Source organism: Aplidium turbinatum, chromosome 3 (genome assembly GCF_918807975.1).
Source record: "Aplidium turbinatum chromosome 3, kaAplTurb1.1, whole genome shotgun sequence".
Classification (NCBI taxonomy): domain Eukaryota; kingdom Metazoa; phylum Chordata; class Ascidiacea; order Aplousobranchia; family Polyclinidae; genus Aplidium; species Aplidium turbinatum.
In genome coordinates, this window is record NC_137474.1 from 31,061,033 (window position 1) to 31,084,027 (window position 22,995).

The 22,995-nt window shown below is 38.1% G+C and overlaps 1 protein-coding gene across 1 annotated transcript in view; it reads left to right on the top strand.

Annotated features, from left to right (window-relative positions):
- The first annotated feature begins 1,069 nt into the window (after nt 1-1,069).
- LOC145766698 (endosome/lysosome-associated apoptosis and autophagy regulator family member 2-like) overlaps nt 1,070-22,995 on the top strand; it is a 48,991-nt gene continuing 27,065 nt past the window's right edge. Inside the window, exons 1-5 of the mRNA XM_082578408.1 lie at nt 1,070-1,187; nt 2,699-2,894; nt 5,973-6,120; nt 18,499-18,585; nt 20,241-20,346. Coding sequence (XP_082434534.1) covers nt 1,070-1,187; nt 2,699-2,894; nt 5,973-6,120; nt 18,499-18,585; nt 20,241-20,346 — 655 coding nt within the window. The remainder of the gene's footprint in view (nt 1,188-2,698; nt 2,895-5,972; nt 6,121-18,498; nt 18,586-20,240; nt 20,347-22,995) is intronic.

Genomic DNA, 22,995 nt, shown 5'->3' on the forward strand with positions numbered 1-22,995 from the left:
GTAAATTTTCACTGGGGTCATAGGTAACCGGGATATTAAAAGGACCTCTTTTTTGCTTTTTGTCATTTCGACCCATGTTTCACATTAAATACCTCCCAACCCCATTAATATTTTGTACTGAAAATTTCTCAGTTCATAGAGAATCCTGTAAACAACATTTCTACTAAATGTCAGCCAAAACCAATCAAAAATAGGGTCTTGGCAAGGTTTTAAAATTTTGGAAAATTTTAGCCAAGAGCTGGAAACGGCCACATTTGGATGTCTTTGACCTTTTAGAGTGACAATGTGAACGGTGTTGTGTTTTCAATACTTGTCAGCAGTACTTTCACCTGTAAAAAAATTGGGTTCTTACCTAATGTACTTAAGCAGTAATAGGACCTCAAACATGGCCAAAAATAAAAAAAATTGTGCTCCCTCGGCAGACCCCCCCAAACTAAATGCTTTATAACTCTCTTGTTTCTCAATAAATTTCACTCAAATTTTGCAGGTGTTCATCATATAAGATAATGAAAAGGCGTGTAAAATTTAAGAAAACTTGAAGAGGTTGAATTTCTTGACTGTGTGAATTGACACGGAATGGCCCAATGGTAAATTTTCAAGTGGCTGGTGGCAGATCAAGCTCTCGTCAGATTACATTCTAATTTTGCACAATTAGTTTTAGTAGTAATTGGCAAGTTTTCCAACCCTGAGCTAATAAAAATTTTATAAAAAGTTTTTTTCACTCCACCCTATTGTACAGGCCTTTGACGCAGGGCCGATTACCGAGATTGACAGAGTGAAAGTTTCTTATTTTTGAAGTGTTGTTACTTGGGAATTTTTCCATTTATTAGGTGCTGCTGAATGGAGAGCAGTCCTTAGAGTGCGTTGCTCAACCACACAGTCACACACTCGAGGGTCGAACCAGCGCCGCTTGATTTTTGAAGCTTTTTCTTTCAAGAAGTCATGCCCTAACCAACTGAGTTATCCGGGCAGACGCAAGTTATCATATTCATAATAATGCATTGACACTGTTGGAAAGTTGTTTTCATTTTATATCATAGTCCTCCTTAATGTTGTGTAGAATGAAACAATGTACACATACACTGAGTGTGATGCGGATGGTGGAAGATGGAGTGTGCAAGTTCCTGTGAACCCAGACCAGTGCAAAATAACCAAACCCCAGCCTCCAATAAGAGGACAAAATTGTGGTAGGATGCTTTGTTATTGTATTAACATGCATTACTTTTACGGGTCTGCTACTATTCGGTGAGAGCCCGTTTCGGTGAGTCCAATTCGGTGATTTAAAAAAAATTTTTTTTTGAAATTATTGGGTATCGTAGCCTAATTATCATTGCCGCTTTTACATCGCTTTAACGTCGCTAAACGTTGAAATAAGACCCTAACCCTTAACTCTAACCCCTAGCCCCTAACCCTAAAACGGCAATGATAATTAGGCTACGTTACCTGACAATTTAAAAAAAAAATTCAAAAAATCACCGAAACGGACCATTCCGACTTTTACGAGGGTTGTATTCAAGAAAAAGAAATAAAATACAGTGTAGTAGTCATTTTGGTATTCACAAATGGCTGAGATAACTTTAATCGAATTTGCATTGTAGCACTGGATCTTATCCCAGACAACAAATCAGTCGTTTTTTACATTTTACAATGTAAAAATCGACTCATTTGCTGTCTAGGTAGTAATCGTGAGTCTCAATGCTGTAATAGAAAATAAGGCTGTTGAATGAAACACGCTCCATAGCACATGGTTATTGGTTGCAGTGCATTTTTGTGATTTTGAATCTTGTGTGTTGAACTATTTCTTAAGATACAAACCTACTGCCCCCAGTATCTGCCCAAAGATTTAGTTACGCAATGCTACGGTTCATTGAGCTCCAAGTGCTGATGGATTACTTTTGTTGGCTTAGTTTGCCCAATACCCAGCACACTGCTCAATGGAGCATGAAATTTTATTTTTGTAAATGCCTGGCTGCAATTTTGATACTAACTTCAAAGTTGTTTTTTAAACAAAGTAAAATGATGCGATAGTTAGGACATTGAATTCTTTTTGTCTTCAGTTTTAACAATGCAAAACTGTGATTGCTCACATCGAAATTAACTTGCAAAGCAATACTTGCTGTTTGTATGTTTTGGACAGTTGGGAGTGAGCCTTGCGAATCCACATGGTGTTTAGGTATTCAATTGATAGGTTTTTGCAATGCTTATGCCCGTAACTTGAAAGGAAATAACGAAAGAGCCTTTTGTGATGGTTGAACTGAAATATACTTTGCATCATAGTGATGATTTGCATTGAGATTGTGCTCTGCTTTTAATCACAACGCAGCCAGCAAATCATTCCCTTGTCACCTTGATTCCTCGTCAGCAGACTTCAAATCAATACAAAAGGACAATTTTTGTTTGCTGATTTGTTTCTACGTTTGTTTCCACTTGTACGGTCCACTCTTTGCTCCAACCTTTGCAATACTAAGAACAAAGGACGGAAAACCGTGAAGTGGCAGAGTTATTGTATTTTTAACCTACACAGACGTTGAATTAGTGAAAAAGGCTTGGTTTGCTGACTGGGTATAACCCATTAACCCTACATAGTGCGAAACATTTTCCGGCAGCAAAATCAACAGTCTGCAAACAGTGAATCAATGTAAAAATGACGGATTTTGCTCTCTGGTTATGTGTGATTCTAACATTCATGTACGTTTAGGTTTCTCCTGCGAAGCAGGACATTTCCTCAACCTTTCCAACCAGACGTGTCAGATATGTCCGGCTGGAACATACTCACTTGGAAGCGGAATTCGCTTTGACTCGTGGGATGAGCTTCCAGATGGCTTCACCACCAGTGCAGAAACTGTCACTTTCAACCAATACGGCTACACCGCTAAAGTGAACAACTGCAGCGGGTAATATTTTGATTATTTTATGCATGCATAGTGATTTTTAGGATTTTTGGTGCAATTGCTGCCACCATTCTCAGTTAGAAAAGAATATGTATATATAGTTGTTGCTCATTGATAGTTCAGGTGGATACACGACTTTATGCCGCGTTTCGCATGACGCGATTCCTAAGCCGCAAGGCACAAATGACGCAATGCCCTGAAGGCCGCAATGCATGAATGACACGATATTTGATTATTTGGTAGTAATAATTTATTTTTTCATTAATTTCATTTGTCACGGTAGCAATTTTCATTTTTTATACAAACAAAAACATAAAAATTGTGTATGCATTAAACAAAATAAAGAAGAGGTTTGGTTATTTCTCACTAAAACTAATTGCTTTTTTTGTTTTTTTATTTGGTAGTAATTTCATTTGCCACCGGAGCAATTTCAATTTTTTCCACTTAACAGAATAACGATGAAGCTACCACCTATTCATTTGTTGCTTTTTAATGGACACGTTTGCAGGGAACTCTTACTAAATCAGTAACGTTTGGCAAACTCGAAGTCTAGGCTAAGTCTGGCACTCTGGTTTCCCGCAGTTAATCTTGTTCCTTGCGGTTTCAGGAACAACACAGGAGGTCAGTTACACTATTGTGTTTTCGAAGACCGATTACATTTGGACTTGCCATCAAACAGCGTTTCGTAATTAAAACTATAGTTCATAATATCTTGATCAAGCACTTATGCAAGCTTGCTCAATTAGCGGTTTACGACTTTTTCTGCGTTATAACATTCTCCTGCATTTTCCAATTTTTTCAAACGCAAAACAAAACCAAATACTACGATTTTTAAATGGAATTTCTAAATGTTTCTCGCTGCTTCAACAACAATGTCAGTTACAACTCTTTTATTTTCGAAGAAGACCGATTTGGTTCGGACGCGCTGTCAAACAGCGTTTTATGATCACAATATCAGTGGCGGCTCGTGGTCTTAAAACATGGGGGGGCTGCATCAACCAGTAAGCTAATATAAATACCTTATAAACGGTACCTTATATACCTTATATAATACCTTATACCTTATAAAGGTAATTATAAACCTGTACCGGACTGAGTTATAAATGCACTGAGTTAGGGTTAGTAACACAGTACACAGTAACATGTTTTCTTTTAATTGGCTGTCGTTTAATGTTTTTATCGTTTAAAGTACGATAAACTTTTGATAATGGTTTGAATTTGGTCAAGTTTAGGTGGCCACCAGATAGAGCTAGTACTATTATGGGACTTGGTATTAACTTAGTTGGTTAGATCTATGCTTGTGCTTTCCAACGATAGCAAATTTGTTGAAATTGAACAACAAGTGAATAAATGGGAGACAATTTTCTTCAGGTGTTCTTCAGTGAATTTCCACCCCGTACTTCCTCCTTTATAATAGTCTATTCCAACGTGTGTGACGTTGATGACGTCATCATCCAGTTGACTAACAGGGCTAATTGTGAAAGAGCACCAAAATGGCTACAGTTAACATCTAAATCATGCCTACCGATAACTCTTAGGCTACTTGAAAATATCACAGCCTAATAATTCTTTTCAAGACAAGCGTGAACAATACATCTCATGCTTCTACTGGTCTGAAATGATTAAAAATAATTACATTACAGTAATTGGCTTTATTTCACATCAAAACTAGTCTGTCTCAGTGACTTCTCAAAACACAGATGAAGTAAAGTAACTTACGATCGATTCACCTAATCACCGATAGCTTCCACACGCTTACCCTAAAGATTTACGAGAACTAAAGTTGGAATCCCTGACCAGGGTCTGTTCTATTTGCAGTCCCTACAGCGCTTGTTCAGTGATGCTAGAAAACTTTTTTCTGAAAAACTACGTCATAAAAAAAAGAACAAGCAACACCGGACCTGCAAAATTTGCAGGCCCAGAGTTGCCAATTAATTTTTGTAATACAATTTTTTTTTTATTACAAAAAAAAATTACTTTTAAGAGTTTTTTAATTCTTCAAGCGAAATCAATTTGAAAAAAACATGGCAAAACTATCTATATGTAATATAATTCACATATACACAAAAATGTTGGGGGGCTGCAGTCCCGCAGTCCCTTACGACGAGCCACCACTGCACAATATAACTCTCTGTGTGGAGACAATATCGAAAGCCCATGATGACATTGTTTAGATAATTATATGGATCATTCCTAAGGCGAGTGCAGTGGCATAGCTTGACTCATTGGGAGGCATAAAAGCACAAATATTACTTAGTAATAGGCAATTTTTAGTCTATGCATTTGAAGTTTTACCCATTCTTTAATAAACGCATTTGTAACATAATCTGGCCATTTTCACTTGGTGCGCAACACGAAAAAAAAATCACCACAGACGATCAAACAGCAAAAGCGATTCGGCAGTCGAGTTAAGTTTTCATGACATCATAACGACAACTTTGTGCATAATGACGATGAAAGGTAGCATAATTAAAACTAAGTTGGAGAAACAACTCGATCTGATTGTAAAACAATGATTGCAATTTTGAATTCGAGGCAAAAAATTAATTCAGAAACAGTCAAAACATCTTTACACTTTTCGAAAAAGCTTTCAAACACAGCACAGTGTAATTAACATTGGCCTTGGTAAGAAAACTAGACAAATCAATGTGAGAAAGCCATAGTTTTACCGCCACTACTATTTACTACTTCTACTATGCAAATGAAATTACTAATTTATTAAAAAAAACAATTGGTTTTAGTGAAAAGTAGCCAAGTCTCAACTTTATTTTGTTAAGTGCAAAAAAAAAAAATTTTTATATTTTTGTTTGTATAAAAAAAGAAAGTTGAAATTGCTACCGTGATAAATGAAATCACTACTGAATTCAAAAGAACAATTAACTTCAGTAAAAAACAAATCAAATCTTGTGTCATTGATGCATTGTGGCATTCAGGTCTTGCGTCATTCTTGCGTTGCGGCTTAGGGATCACTTCATTCGGATCGCGGCATTAAGTCGTGTACCGATTAGATCATGCACCGAAGTCTTTGTTTGATGTTTTTCTCGTTTAAGACAATCTCAGTCATGTTTCTTATCATGACAGGTCGTCTTGGAAGCCTTCCGGACACTACATTGTTGGTAACGACGACGATTGCACCAGCTCACTGAGCTATTCAGTGAACCTCAAACAACCAGGGACAGTTACTTTCAATTATCAATACTCAGACACAGACCTCATCTTCCATTTTTTTGTAAGTGTTCTTAGTTTAGGCTATCTAGTTTTTATATCTCAACTATGTAAGAGATTTTGAAAACTTTTTATGCAGCTGCAACATTTCATCACGAATCTGGCTCTTTCAATATTTAATTTGTAGATTTTTGGTACTGGCAGAGATGCATGCCAGAAAGAAGACGTGGTAGATCACATTGAGAAATTCTAACACAAGGCAGTTTTATTATCATCCCAATTTGGTTTTGTCTCCACTAGTGGGGGTGGCCGATTCTTTCCTTGCAGCGATTGCCTTCATTCCTATTTTCCATCTCGTTCTGTCAATCTCACCGTCTTCTTTTAGTCCGACTTTGTCTCATTCTTTGCCTGTCCCTTCCATGTTCTTTTTGGACGTCCCCGTTTCCTCTTTTCATCTACCTTCAAAGTCAATGTCTTTCGAAGAAAACTTCCTTCTTAGAATCTTAGTACATGTCCAATTGTCCATACCATCTAACTCCGTTTTCTGTGGCAAGTTGTTCAAATCAATAGTCTCCCTTATCTTAAGCATATCCATCAGTTCTTCAATCTTTTTCTCCCCTCTGGTTTTTACCCCGCACATTGCTCCCACCATTGCCCTTTCCACTCTTCTCAGAATTTCAAATTCACTCTCTCTTAGCACCCATGTCTTGCTGCCGTTAGGGTGCACCATTTGCCCCCGACCTTTAGCAAAAAGCCTGAACTTTTTTTTGCTTATGAGGTTATCTTAGAAAACAACTTTTGCAAAGTTTCATTTTGATTGGACAAAGTTTAACCCCCCCACCCGGCCATTTTCTAAGGCAGGGGTCTGCAAATAGTGGGTCGCGACCCAAATTTGGGTCGCGAGACCATTCACAGTGGGTCGCAAAACGGTTTAAAATTACCATAAATATAAGTTGTATGGCAAAAATAAATACAATCATATAGTCTTTAATGTGCTGAGTTTCGTACAATTTGGTAGGCTACAAGAAAATTTATACTTTCGATTGCAGTACAGTAGTTAAGCCCACGGTTATATATATAGCCTGGAAGACAGCTTGAGCCAGGGCATGAAAACTCTCTCAGCTTATCTCCAGAACTGGCGACTGAAACTTAGCGAAAACAAAACTTTGGCGGCAGCTTTCACCTATACAATCGGGAATCTGATCGTGAGCTACATGTTCAGAACAGTGGAAAACCTCTGACCTTCTGCCCCGAACCAGAATATCTTGGGGTGACACTAGACAGATCGCACACATACCGCCACCATTTGGTGTCACTGCGCAAAAAAATGACATCCCACGCTGCACTACTCAAGCGCCTGCGGCAGGCCACAGCTGGGGGGCGAGGGCTGACACTTTGCGTATAGCAGCCTTAGCCCTTGTCTGCTCTTCAGCAGAGTACTGTGCACCTGTTTGGTGCTGCAGTGTACACTGCCATAACATCGGCACTGCCATAAACAGCGCCCTGCGCACAGTTACCGGATGCCTGCGTCCCACACCATTGGATAATTTTGCCATTCTCGCTGGCATCCAACCTTCTGAGCTTCATCGCGAAGAAGCCACTCTGTTTCTTGGCCGACGGGCACTAAAGCCTAACCATTTTCTTCACCACAAGATCTCTGCTTCCCCAAACCAGCACCCCAGTCGATCATGGGCGCCGATCGCTCTCTAAAATTGGTGGGGACATTTACTAGGAAAGATTGGAAGGGGAGACGAGCAATGCCAGCTAGAAAGACGGGGGTCTGTTCTGACAAACAAACAAATACAGTAGGTACAAGCATAGGCGCCGACTCCGGGGGGGCGGAGGGGCGGCGCCCCCCCGTGAATTTAGCTCGGGGTGGCTGCCCCCCCGCAAATTATTTTTAAAAAATCCTAAATCAAATGTTTCTAAGTTCAGATTTGTGTTAGTTTGACCTTCATTGCGGATCGATCTCAATTAAAAGATCTACTTGTTGCAACAAGAGCGCTGCTCCTAAGATAACAAAAGAAACAGAAGTACGGTAGCTGATAAACGCCAGCATGGTGCCGTTAAAGCATAGTAACAATGATTGAAAAACGTTTTTCTTGATTTCTTCTGCTTTGTTTTTTCTTGGGAGTGTCAATAACGAGGTGCAGTTTGCTGTTTGCTCAGTTTAGTATCTACGCGTATTAAGAGCTAAAGTTTAAAGTGACCAGCATATAATTCGAAGTAGCCTACTGCCTACAAGCCTCGAAATTCGGCATTGTTGACGGCGGACAAACGTGTCCGGTCTGAGCAGCTATCTCGACGGACAAAGCAAGTCTCACGGCGGACAAACCAGTTATAGCCGTCTATCGTCATGCTTAATCACTCTTCGCACGGTTTTAGAAGGCTTTTTAAAAATTAGTAAAGTCACTCTGAAAGGCTTTCATCAGACCAACGACTTGCGCTTGAAGAGTCAAGCGCCGTGTAGCTGGCCAATACGTCACATAACTCAGCCCTCGAAATTAGCTTCCATCTACAGCGGCAAAAACATTGCCGTCGCCATATCAACAAACCTTGGATTGCGGCGGCAATTGCCATATGCTTTAATCAAACGAAATCGTATGCGCTTCTTCTTCATCGTGTGTCACACGGCGGTAGCCCAGAGCATCACGCATGCTATTTTAGGCTATGCGCTGACAATGCTCTTGTAAAGTATAAAAAGTTTGCAACCTTGTAAATACTGACTTAATTGTTACGCAAAAGTTATTCTTTCATCGAATGCTTATTTTTGACCGGTGTCGTTGCGAATATAAAAAGTGGTACAAAATTGGATAAATGGTTCTTCGACAGTAAAAAAAAGTAATGCTTCCGATCATATGGCATCGCGCGTTCATGAACGGGCAGTTTTGCGTCTTCAAGTATTCCAGTAACGACGCGACAACCTCATCCTCCGATGATTCCGATTCTGACTAGTTCTTTATCCAACATACTTTGTGTTGCTCTAGGGATTGTAAATCATAGGGATGCGAAACTTCATCCGCTTTTGGCTTATCCGCAACACTAGAAGGGTTACGTTTTTTTGTAATTTATATAATATTTTACTTTTTAGGGGTAATATAAGAAGAGTAAAGTTGGTTTTAAAGTAATTTAAGGTTTTTAGTTAAAAGCAAGCCAGCAGTAAAGCGTAAAAAATGTCAAATTGGCAATTGACCCTTCTAATGTTGAAGGAACAACGGAGTTGCGCGCCCCGTAATGTACCGTCCCTAGTGTTGCTCGCAGTGTCCTAATTGTGCCGAAATTATGTTAGTGTACTGTATACGTAAATCGAGGCAATCTTCTCACAGGGAGCTATTAACGTTATTTCATGATAATTTAACATCGCTAGATGTCGAATTAATGTAAAACGAACGTAAATTTCTTATTGGGCATTGTTGTTACGCGATATAACTCGCCGAAAATTAAATCGATTTGTGCTGACTCGAACGTTGAATCAACCTAAAATTAACTTACTTTTCCCCCCAATGAGTTATAAGGTGAATCACCGTAACAGCGTGCGTATCGCGTTGGTCGCTACTTTTGGTATTATTATATCACAACAAATCAAACAGTGGTCATGATAGACTATTCAATTATTTTTTTTCTCTTCTCGTTTTACATGTTTTGGTACAATTTTTTCGTAATAAACGTTCACAGCAAATGCCGAATGAATTTCAACTTTTGCCGTTTGGCCTCGTCAACGTTTTTGCGAAGTAACAATATGCTAATTTCGAAGACTGTGTGAGTGTTCACAGCAAGCAGAATAGTCCGAGGTGAGGTCTTGGTGCGATGTTTCTGCTGATTAAACTCACGCTGCGAGTAAATCAAACAGAAAGAAATTTTGAACAATTTTTGTCCGAATTAAATGCTCATTTTGCGACGGCATTTTTATTGCCGTAGCAGAATGGCCATTATGACGTTTGCGGCGGCTTTAACCACGGCAATTGCCGTGTGCCGCCGCTAATTTCGAGGACTGCATAACTGATTAACTTCCACCGAACGAGGTCGTGTGGCTTATTGCGTCACAATGCTCTGGGCAGGAGTCGGAAAATTTCTACACCAACGGCGGGAACTAGTGGTGCGGTACTGATGAGCCCAGCCTCATGGGCGAAACGCGTGTCTATCGCTGAGTTCCTGCTACACTCGACTGCCGAGAACGCTACTATTTTCTGCTGTGCAAAGTTTCACAGGCTTTTTTCTTTAAGTTTATTTTTGCGTGTCATGTGAACGAAAGTGAATTTTCCTTGAGTCTTTTCTTTCTTACTGTAATACCAAAACTTAACAAGTTTTGTTGCATCTTGCTGTAATAGCCTACTCGTATAATCTAATTTAGTAACCAACCTTGCGGTATCAATATTACTCGGAGATCAAAGCCAGACATTGTGACGTAAAACTTGAACTAAATTGCGCGTGATTAGTGTAGAAGTAGTGTACTCCTATCGATTTTTAGCGAAGAATTCACCTTTGTTACGCTGATTCAATGTCATCAATCGTTGAAGCAACGTAAAGATCGAAAGTTTTCCTTCTTGAATGGAAGCTACGGGATACAGTTTTCACATTTTCTAGATGCGCGCTGGAATGCGCTGGAAAATAATATTATCATAGCAATTGTTCGTGCTATGCAATGACGATTTGTATCGCTAGTTCCTGTGTTATTTCTCGGCGGACAAATATGACCGATCTAGATGGTACTTCCCGCGGACATCACATGCTGTGACGGCGGCCATGTGCCCATGTCCGCCGTGAATTTCGAGGCCTGAGCCTACATTATAAAGCTTGGCGATATACAATGGCAGATAGACGCAAACAAACATCAGCATTTTGAATGTAAGCAATCGGTCGGCTAGAAAGTTTGCCCCCCCGGCAATTTTCAAAACCCGGCGCCTATGGGTACAAGTCTAATGCGATGTAGGCTATATAGGCTAGGCTACTTTTAATTGTCATATTATTACGTCAGCATGGGACAGTAGACATCCAAACACTCGGCAACGAGTCTCCTGCGAATTAAAAACAAAGTCCTTGGAGAGGTCATGGAGGTTGATCGAATTCAAAACTTTATTGTGAACATGGCAGACCATTGCATGGTTTAGCCGTTTCTGTGTCATGGTAGATCGTAACCACTTTTTGACACGTCGCAAAGTTGAAAATGAACTTTCAGCTCAACAAGAACTGGCTAGTGAAATGAGCAAAGGTCGCACAAAAAGTTCCACTTGCCGAACAACGGATGGCATCTTCTTGAATATCATTCGAAAATTTTCCACCGACTTTCCATTGCCCTGCTTTCGAAAGAAGCGTAGTTCTTGTGCAGGGGACTCGTGTCAGAGAACTCAGGATATTCGTCTACCACACGTTTCCTCGCATAAAACAAAAATGTTGTCCCCTCCTTTCAATAGATTTTAAACGTTTGACTGGTAATAATGTAAAAAGATGGCGGAGACTGGAGGACATGGAAAAAGATGGCGAGGACATGTAAAAAGATGGTGGGGACATGTCCCCGCTGTCCTATAGGGATCGGCGCCCATGCAGTCGATTAATAGGTCCACCCGCTTATGAAGCCCAATTTGGTCCATTCCGGAATTACTGAAGGTATAGGAGTGGTAGAAAATTGTCTCCCGCAGCCAAAATCGTCCGGTCCCGATGTGGCCTTAATAAGTGGGGACGACCGTATTGGAATTGATATTAATTTGCAAAGTGTTTTGAGCAAAATTATATGCTTCTGAAACGTTTGGGTCGCGAAGACTTCGAACGATTGCTTTTTGGGTCGCACCAAAAAGTATTTGCGGACCCCTGTTCTAAGGGGACTAACGGCATTTTCTTCACATTATCGCCACTAGATGGAGCTGCTTACAAGATGCAACCGCATATTTACTTTGGAAACATACCCCTCTTCATTCTGCATAATTTTTAAAAAAAATTATCTGAATTGGCCAATGGGAAGCAGAAATATGGGCAGGTTTGTACTCTCCCTTAGCGCAATACTGTCTCTAGTGGCCAAAACATAACAACAATTATCTCCTTAAATGTTCATCCAATTGAAGCAAAACTGGTGTCTAACCCCCCATTTTCAAGGGTGGTGAGTTCATTTTTGCTGCTAGTTTTAAAGATTCTAGCCACTAGGTGGCGGAAATCCTGCTTTTCATAAGTTTAAGTTAACGTAACCGCTTGGACTTAACTTCAAATATGCAAAGTTTCAACAAATGCAACTTAACATCTATTGTAATTGTGAGATTTATTGTACAGCAATAACCTTACACGAATTTCACATCATAAAGGTCACACAGGTAATGAAACAGTAAACTCGCAATTAGATTGTCAGATACCATGACGCTAAATCTATTTTCCTATTTCTTTGGTTTGGTAATTTTTTTTGGGAATTCTCTACTACTTGTAAAATGTTTTGGTATCATTCTTCCTTGAGAGCAGTCCCATGAAAATCCTGGACCAGTTTGACTCCTCGCTCTGCTGTGTCATTAACCACACTGATGTTATTCACAATTATTTTTGCAATTTTGTAAGTCTCATTGTCATCCCAGCTTTCGATAGGTTCACTTAAAAATGCTGAGTCAATTTTCAAGATTTTAAAAAATGACCAAGAGTCTTCTCCAATGTAGTCCTGGAGATCCCTGGATGTGTCTGCTGGGAGTTCAGGGAAACAAGGTTTTCCAAATCCAGAGCCAAACCTTTTTGTGCACACACCGTCATTTTTAACTAAGATCATTTTTTGTGCCATCAGTTCTTTGGTTGAAGTTTTCACACTCTGACTGAAAAAAGCCAACGGTGCAAGCTCTTCTGTCAGATACCACATGGGTCAGATGCATCAATTTTGTACCTGTAGTCTCCAGAACGGAGAAAAAATTCAGAATGCTTGTTGCCATAAAATTTTGATTTAAAAGTCTTGAGATACTTCTCTACCAACTAAATCAAAAAACTGCCCCCAAAAAATATCATGTTTTTATACTGAAAATTAAATATCAGTGTGAGTATACCATTTTATCAGTTTCTAGCAGGTTTACTGCAGTTGTGCGATAATGTACCTAAATATTCTGATACTTCAGCCAAAGTCATGTATTGTTTGACCTCAAGGTAGTAATAAATCATATGCTAGCAATAGTTATAATGTATTTGGTAAGTATCATGAGAAATAAAGATTTTTTTGTTTTGCAGACTACAAATTAAATTTTGGCAACTGATAAGTTTTAATACCAAATAATTTTTGGGAAAAGACAGCTAAATTTTCCAGATATCTATGCAGTATGATAGTCTCTTTGATAGTCAACTTTGATTGATAGTCAACTTTCGTTTAACTTTGCTTTATCCATTCGGGCTCATTGTATCCCACAAAACTTTGCTTAAATTTGCACTGACATTTGGTGAATTAGCACAGGTAGGTAAGGACGAAGTATTTTTTATATCATCATCACTGTCAGTTATGAATGCTTCAACTACCTTTCGAAATCTTTTCTTTAAAGATAGTTTTTTTCCTTTAAATTGGTTACTCTTACTTTTAAAAGAGACATTTCCTTGTCTTTATGGCGCCGTACTTTTCGTGCCACATTCTTTATCTGCCTTTGATGCTCGTCAGTCTTTGGTGTTGAGTGCAGTTGTGGAGCTGGACCACTGCTAGTACTTGCACTCACATCAGAGGTGTTCATAGTCGTATTTTTCAACTGCTGCATCTTCTTCTCTCTGTATGCTATCATTTTTGCTCTTTTCATGTTTCTATGATACGCAAGATCATGAGGCGATGCCTTCATTTTTTTTCCATTTTTTCTGCATAAGCCAATCGCTTCCTTTGTGAATCTCTGTCTTTAAACTGTGAATGTTCTTTTACATTTTTGCAAAGACGCTCTCTGAATTTCCTTGTCCTTAAAGTACTTTTTTCATATGGAGCCATTGCCAATCAAATATGCGTAAAAAGCACCTCACAATCACAGCTAAATTAAAATTTAACAACTTTAACTGTATCTATGTTCTCTAAGATCAAAAATAGGTTATAGAATGCTTCAACAGGTATCATTTCTTATGAGCAACTTTTATTGTAACATTACATGTAAAAATAATTGTACAAAGGAGTGCTGTACAACTGGTTTTACGAAAAAAAAAAAAGTTCTGGAGACTACAGTGTTCTGGAGACTACAGACAAATTCAATAACAAATAAATTCCTAATCTTTTATTTATTGCGAGTCCTCTCTATGAAATCCTGCCAAGTGAGCATACTAGTCCATCACATACTGGAAGAATGTTTGCCATTTTAAACAGGGAAGCATAAATTTTTAGTTAAAGTTTGTTCTGGAGACTACACAATTTTGGAGCCAGGCTAAATAGCTTCCATAGAAGAGTGAACTATTATCACACTTTTTAATAAATCTGTTTTTTTGTTTTGTAGGTTTGTTTATATATAAATTTGCATGATTTTACACCCAAACAGGAACACAGAGTAGGCAATAGGCATTGGTAGAGTAGTACCATGGGTCGTTCTGGAGACTACAACATAGTGGAGCCAAAATTGCAGATTCGTAAAATTGAGAAAAATACAAGGCCAAAATTGTAAAGCCAGTGTCATTTCAACATTACAATGTAGCTAAAGCTGCACAGTGTTAAATAAAAGTCACTTTAGCACTACAGTATTTGCCTGTAAAAAATCACAAGGGAATTGCAGAACTAAAAATGTAAAAAATCCAAAAAAAAGTGGGCAATTTTGTGATAAATCCAAAATTTTTGCTATGAAGTTAACAATTTCCATTGAAAAATAGCATTACATAGGGGGGCACATATTTAAACTGTAACTTAAAGCCTAAAAAAGTAGACTGCAACCTTAAGAAATACCGAAACTGCAAAAATGCGTTCTGGAGACTACAGGGTACAAAATTGATGCATCTGACCCACATATGTTTTCCAAAACTTTTCAGAGCTACACCTGCAATGGCACCATCAATTGCTTGATAATTAAGGAAAGAGTGAATGAACAGTTGGTCATTTTTTGGAGCCGTTGATGGTTCAGGAGCAGTTAGCCACCACGGGATAATAACAAAATACAACAAATTTCACAAAGAAATTTCCGATTGACTTTTCCTTTTATTTTTAACAAAAACTTTTTTCCATATAACATTTCCCCACATTCCCTGAACTTTGGCCAACCCAGCCTTGCCCTTATCACAGCTGTTTCGCATCCACCGCTTTCATTTATTTGACCACCCAAATAACAGAAGTTGGTCACTGTTTCAATTCCATAACAAAAGTGTCTATGCAATCCTCTTTTTTTTTTTCGTTTATCATTCATATTTTTTTCGTTCAGCATTCATATTTTCTCGGAGACTGATATAATTTGTTTAGTGATGCTGCACAATGTTGCGTGTACGAGATATGAGGCCTTGTTTTATTACGCTCATGCTCTGTTTCATCAAGGAACATGTTTTTGTGTTACTTGTACATTTGTAAACCTAACAGTCAAAAACTAGAAATAAAATTTGCATACCGTACTAGTACTGCAATAATAAATCGTTTCATGTCTTTGTCCAATAGATTCCTTTGGATTCTGTGTGGTTGTTTTTTTTTCAAAGTGCTCGGCTGTAGGCAACTTCAGAAAGTTTAAAATCCTCCCAACAACCGTACCTAAGGCCTGTGCTGCCTGTCAATGTTATTCATTGGCACTGTAGTTTTAATCCTTCATTGTTTAATTTTGTACTTTTGATCAAACAGAGGAAGCAGCTACGGTTGTACTTTGACTGGCGATGTTGTTTAAACGGTGATCACTTCTGTTTAAAAAGATGTTTGCCAGTATACAATTAAAGACTGCACTTCCAACAACTCCAGGCACTTCAGTTTACTGATCCAACATTTTTAGCAAGCTTTCTCAACCTTTCAAGTAGTTATTTATAAACTTGTCCGTTGAGAATGAAAACAGTAAATGGGCGTTTCGCGTAATGTGAGATTCAGATGAGGTTAATGGATATACAGTATTTGATTGTAATCGACTTCATACATTTTGCGTGCAATTGTTCGTAGACAAACAGTATTTCGTCGTGAAAACACAAATACATTTTGTCGGCAGCGTGGCGCATGCGTCCATGTATCTACTCTAGACCAGTTGTGGTTGTCAAACTTTTTAGACTTGTGCTCACCATATAATTTCAGAATCTACCGCGGCACATTGACTTACCACATAAACGTTTTTTTTTTTGAAACATTGTTTTCATTGACTGTTGATTGAAGCTGTTATGGTGAACTAACTACAGGTTACAATATACATGATAGAAGTTGCTTAACACTAGAATTACCAGGATTTTTTACACCCTAAAATTGCCACGGTGTCCTATAGGACACCTTCAGTGATGCAGCGTTTTTCTGTCTAACTGCTAGTGTTTTACTATTATTATGTATTCTAAATGAAAGCAGATTCTCAAGAAACACATTTGCATGCAACTTGTATTGTTGAAAACCTATTTCGAACAAAAAAGCATAAGAAATACCTTAAGCACTTTATGGGACACGGTTTAGCAATCTTAGACTAGCCTGCAGATGTAAAAGAAACATAAATGAGTACACTTGTGACCAGTCATATATATAATGCATCACATTATCATTTGTAACACCCGCTGAATTTCACAAAAACAACTTTTCAATCATTTTGCGAACACTTTCCACAGGTAGGATTCTGACACTTGGAACACGTAAATGTCGTTGCATTGTTAAAGCCTCTTCTATAGCATTTCCTGCGTTTTCTTGACCCAGGTGTCATGACAATTATAGTTGTGTTGTGTTGTAGTTGGTGGCACAAACATTCAATGAACTCGAGTATATATAAAGTCTCTTCGTGATAATATGGTTACCAGTCGACTTTATAGAAAGGGCACATGCGTTGATTGCGGCTATATCGAGGATGTTACCCCATACAGCTAATGGTCACCTCCTGGATACTGATCGCGTACTGTACTCTACAAACAAGCCATTTGATCAAAAACGTCGACGCCGACTTTGTTCTCATTGTAGAAACCGATCACACATGGCTTTTTAGCAGCCGTGGTGGTGTCCACATCTGGCGTAGAATGCATGGTGGATAATAGACAGACTGTTTTTTAGCTTTTGGTTGGTACTTTACATAGGTACTAAAGTGTGTGAAATGTAAATGTAAAAACCTTGATGTTGCTGTGTTACAAATCAAAGACTTGCTGTTGTATCATAATGAGTGAGTTTCGACAGGCAGCTATTGATAACAAAAGAGATTTAGATTTAAAATACGGTTATTAAGCCAATACAGAGTAAAATGCTTTCTGGTGTCCTACAGGACACCGTGGTAATTCTAGGGTGTAAAATCAACAAGGCGATATAAGTCGATTGCAACAATCTTGAACAAATATATTTGGAATTCGGGCAACACGGTAACATTATGTCTACTAAATTTTGTTAAAAGTCAAAGAATTTCAGAACAAAAGCTCTTAGTCCGAAGCGGCAATTGCAGATTAAAGAAGACCCGGTGTCCTTTCGGATTCCTATAGGACACCTTGGTAATTCTAGTGTTAAAAGTTGCTCCACTTAACGTACAACAGCAAAATCATTCACTTTTACTCCAATGTAAAAGGTGTCTGGCTGCTTGCTTTGTGCATAAATAATCTTGACATCAGTTAGGAGCGGTCTAATGATCAAGCGATATAGGCGTTTAATTGACGGTTTGTTGTAGCACAGAAGCAAATGTTCCCATCTGAACTAACTTGACACTTCACAGCTTTACGCTACGGCTGCAACATTCAAATCACTTGACTTTTACGGTACACTTGCGACCGTTTCACGGCACGCAGTTTGAGAAGTTCTGATCTAGGTCTTCAACCACCGAACATATGTAAAGTTTAACTGTATGTCCCATCTTTCATTCCTCTGTAAAACGTATTGCCCCTTCTCTCAACTAATGGGTCTGAGCCTATTTCTTGGTTCTTGCTGCTGGTCCTTTAATAGCCCCTCAGGGTAGTCAGCGTTATCATCTCTATTCTGAGTAGATAAAGATGACCAATTACTCCCAGAGAGTGTCACGAAGTTGCTCTCTTCGAAACGTGTTTTTTGGTCAAAACTAAATTTCACATGATTGTATGAAATGCGGTTTGAAAAAAATTTTTTGCAAGAAAAATAGTTTTAATAAAAATGTTTTGAAATTGTTTCAAATCCTTTGTATTGATCACTTGCTATCTCAAACCAGCGACGGGTATAATTTTTTACAGAAGATGGCGCAAGGCCATCCTCTTGAAACTTTAGGGTTCTTTCTGCGTTCGAAGATCCTTTTAATTTTTTAAATCGACAGCAAAACGAAACTGTTCTTATCTCTCAAAAACAAACTGCTTGATAAGACAACAAACTATTTCGAACTGTTGTTGTTCTAAACCGCCCTAACAAGAAGGGAAAATTGTGACAAACTCAATGTTCTTTTGTGTCTAGGTGCAAAACAGCCAGTGTCAAACCTCTCACGACAACAGGCGAAACATATTCCTCAACACAACCGGCACAGAGTGGAGACTATGGAAGGTTAGTGCGTGCAGTTTTAGTGTCAACAATGTTACCAATCAAATCAAAGTCGTTTTTACTAATACATAGATTGATGTTGATCAAATATAGTTACTAATTTCTAAAACCTCAAATAGAATTCTATCTGAATAAGGGCCTTCTGAATTCTGATGATCCCCCTTTTAGGGTGAAATAGGCTGTAGAGGTTTTAGAAAGTAGTAATTATATTTGATGTAATTTGCTCTACTTGGCTTTTTGCTTGGCATTGAGCACTTTTTGTAGTATTAATAGTATATGAAAAAAAGAGAATTTCGACACTTTAAACCCTGATTAACGTAAAGTCAATAGAGGATCGCGTAAAGCAGATACAAAAGCATCTAATTTAGTGAAAAAAATTGAATCCAGTAATATTGACAACCTTTTTGTACTGAAGAGGGTTCAATACCTGAAATCGCGATCTGCAACAGAAGAATTTCAATTTGGACTTTGTCATGAACATTATATTTCCTGTTTCTCGGCAGCCGATTTGTAGCAAGAATTGACAGCGATAGACACCGTGTTTCGCCCATGAGGCTGGGCTCGTTGTCGGTGTCTATCGCTGTCAATTCTTGCTACAAATCGGCTGCCGAGAAACATATTGTTGATTGGATGGTCTGAATAGCGTGGAAGCTACACCGTTATGGTTAGCGAATCGCAACTGCTCGCTGTACTAGTGAGTGCTCAGCCTTGTGCTGATAGCCGGGAAGAACGCCTCTTTCTTCACAATTATATTTCCTCTTAACATTTTCTATTTCTGTTTGAACTACATGTACTTTAAAATGTAGTCAATATTACTGCATTCAATTTTTTTCAATTAATAGTATATATTTAATATTTATTATTAGATTGATGTTGATGTGTGTGTCAAATTTGACAACAAATGCGTATCGGTGATCATTATTATATTGATCTTCATTGCGAACTTTAGTATCTGTACTAGTTTTGGTCGAAATCTGTATCGTAATTGGTACTTTACCCACTTTGATACGCTAATGAAGCTTATATTCTTTGCTTTGTGTTGAGTGTTGTCTTGAACGTCAAGAATCAGTTGTTTGTCTTGCTAAGCTTAATTAGCATTCAGTAGAAGTTATGCTGATACCACCGTGATAAATAATTTATGTCTGCTGATGCCAATGCTATACAGTATAATTATGTCAATAATCGTTTATGCCTTTGTGTTGTCATTGGCGCCTTCACGCAATAGCTATTTCTTTTGATATATTATATTCTGGCTCACATGCATCAATCTTTTTGTTTTGCTTTGATGCAGGTCGACCAAATAAACTCAGTTTTGTACAGTATGTGACGCAGACACATTCCATTTATCTGTTTCTTTATATCGTTTTTGCGCTTGAAGAAGGAAATCTGTTTGCTTTGAGATAGACTTATCTTGCGAAACGATTTCAGAGCAGCTTTTTATAGTTGAACCAATTAAATTGATCTGGTTCAAGATAGACCATCTACTATAATTAAGATATTGAAAGACAAGTAATAACTGATAATGCTGTGGAAATGCATTATCACTTCCATTGTCATTCTACCAATGTAATGCTTGCATGTGCTGTGGAAAACCATCTAAAAATAGATTAATTCATTAATATTACCAATAATCATGTACACTATATATTGTGGTTCAGGCGGAATTAGAAGCTGGGGCAAACGTGCTTTCATGGAAGACAACTGGAATAATGGTCGGTGATAGAAAGTTGAACCCTGTCCGCATAAGAGACATTGAAATCACTGGTAATGATATGAGATGTCATTTTTAGAAAATTTTGTGTGGTTTTAGAGTAGAAAGTGGCGGTACCTTTCGCCGTGAGTGTTACCAGAAAAAGAATTCTATTCTAATTTGAAAAAACGTCAAGCCGTTGAGGAAAAAAAATTGCGATTTTGAAGTCCTGGGCAGAGAACAATTACCTAACCTGGGAATTTTTCCATTAAAATCACTGGTAATGATTGCATTTCTAGCGCATCATGTTATGCTTTTAAGAATAAGCTGTTTCAGTTGGGAGTTAAATTTTGACTGACACAATATAAGCAACCATTACGCGGGTCGCGGGTATGTCAATGTGATTGACAAAGTGTCTGCATTAAAGTAAATCCACTCTATTAACGTAATAAATTGACCCTTGCTTTTGTAAAGAAAGTAATGACAAGATCTAGCGACTACGGTTCAAGCCCTGGTGGACTCAGTTGAACGAAGTTGCTCATGATATTCATTGAAACTCCGCGCATAGAATTATTAGTCAGCTAATCTACCATGGCCGACTTCATTTCGACCTGGTCTGTCATTAAATATTTATTGTCAACCTTGGTGAACTTTCGGTTTTAAAAGTTTTTATAATATTTCATTGCACACTGCACAGTGCACAGGTATACGAAACTACTGGATTCGCACTTTGTTTTATCATTTGTGAAATCTAGGTACAAGTCAACAAACATTAACATTGCGTGGTGCTTTTGAGATTCATGGCAGGCTGTGAAGTACTTCATGTTAGATATAATGCCAGAAAGCAATTTGTTCACCTTGCAAGGATCGAATATCTATTTCCACTCATCATTTCGAACTTACTAGCGATATCTCGAGCAAACACCCACATCATAAAACTTTCGTTATGACTATCTTGTACATCAATGAATTACACCGTGCAACAAAACTTCGCGAAAGTTTTAGTTACACGAAAATTTTTATGTAGGTATTGTGTTTTGCTACTTCAAACTAATCACCAACATAGCAAAAAAATTCTAATGTATCCTTAGTTTTGATAAAATGTCACTTTTTCTAATTGTTGGTTTTACTCAAAACTTTTCTGTATCAACCAGCATAGTTTTCTATTAAACGTGTAAGCATGCAAACACAAGGAAATATTATAGAAATATAACCTAACTCATTGGTTTTCAACCTTTTTGGTGGAACGGAACCCAATGAAACATTCCACAAGCTCGAGGATCCTCTGTTCCATAATTTAATTGCCTTATGCAAAAAACATCGTTTAATTAATAAAATAAAATTAAAATACTCATGTTGAGATTTATTTACGTACAATAAAAATACAAACTGTAAAAAATTACATTTATTCTCATAAAAAATTCAATGAGAAACTTGAGCCTGGTGTTTCTTGCACAAGTCTTTAATAGTGGGTCGTGTGTTTAACAGACACACACGAAGTTCATCTTCCACAGACAGCAATTGTGCTCGTCTCTTGTGCTTGATGGTTGTCAGAGCTGAAAATCCAAACTTGCCGTTTTTACATCGTTAAACGTTGAAATCGTGCAGAAAGGAATAAAAATAAAATGTTTGAACTATTAAATTGAAATTCGTTATGTCAGTTCAGTTGAGTTGTTTTTATTTCTGACCATCATATCAAAAACAATACACGTCAACATAGCAAAGGTAGAAGCGACAAAACGCGAACGTTAAAACGTGCTTGAATTCGTCATGTCAGTTCAGTTGTTTTTCTTTCTGATCATGATATCAAAAACAATACGTCAACATAGCAAAGGTGTAGAAAAAGGTAGAAGCGACAAAACGCGAACGTTAAAACGTGCTTGTGACCGAAGTAAGTTATTGAGTTGAAAGAAATTTGGCACGGTCGCAACACTTTCAGAAAAATTTAAGATATGAAAGGAAAAAAAAAAAAAAAAGAAACTGTTACAAAAAAAATCATGTTTAATGTCTATAAGTTAGTACTTTTGAATAGTTAAAATGATTAGTTTGGATCAACCAATGTGTGGCCTACAGCTTGGATTGAAAGGAAATTATCGGGTACCGTGGCCTAGTTATCCCGACCAGCAGAAATTGCCGTTTTTACATCGTTTTAACGTCGCTTAACGTTGAAATCGTGTAGAAAAGAGAACTTTGCTGGCTAGGATACGTTGAAACTGGGAAACATTCACAGAAGCCCTTCGATTTGTTCCGAGAACCCATTTAGCCTAACAGTTCATTTGTACATTGATTCAACGTCTGAATACATTATCTTAAAAATGCAACGTATCGAAGGGTTTCTGTGAATGTTTCTCAGTTTCAACGCAGGCCTTAAAACTCGTGTTTTTTTCTGGCAGCCATCGTGGCCTACCGAGAGCTCCTTCTCGGCGGCCAAATCTACGTGCTTGGAGGCCAAAATACAATAACGATAGCACAAGTAAATAGCATTAAACTTGCAACAATGTTAAAATGATCACTTAGCATTGTTGAAGTCTGGGCGACGTCCTGTAATAGAATCGTTGTACCACGCAGTAAATGCTTTATCGGGATTGTAATCCGGTATTGCGGGACCATCTAACGACCCTAAATTGTTATCACTGCTCGCAGCTCAGTAAATTGTTTCAACTGCATACCGCCTTTCATAAAACCTGACCATTTATTCCGTTATGATGTCACCATTGAGGGTA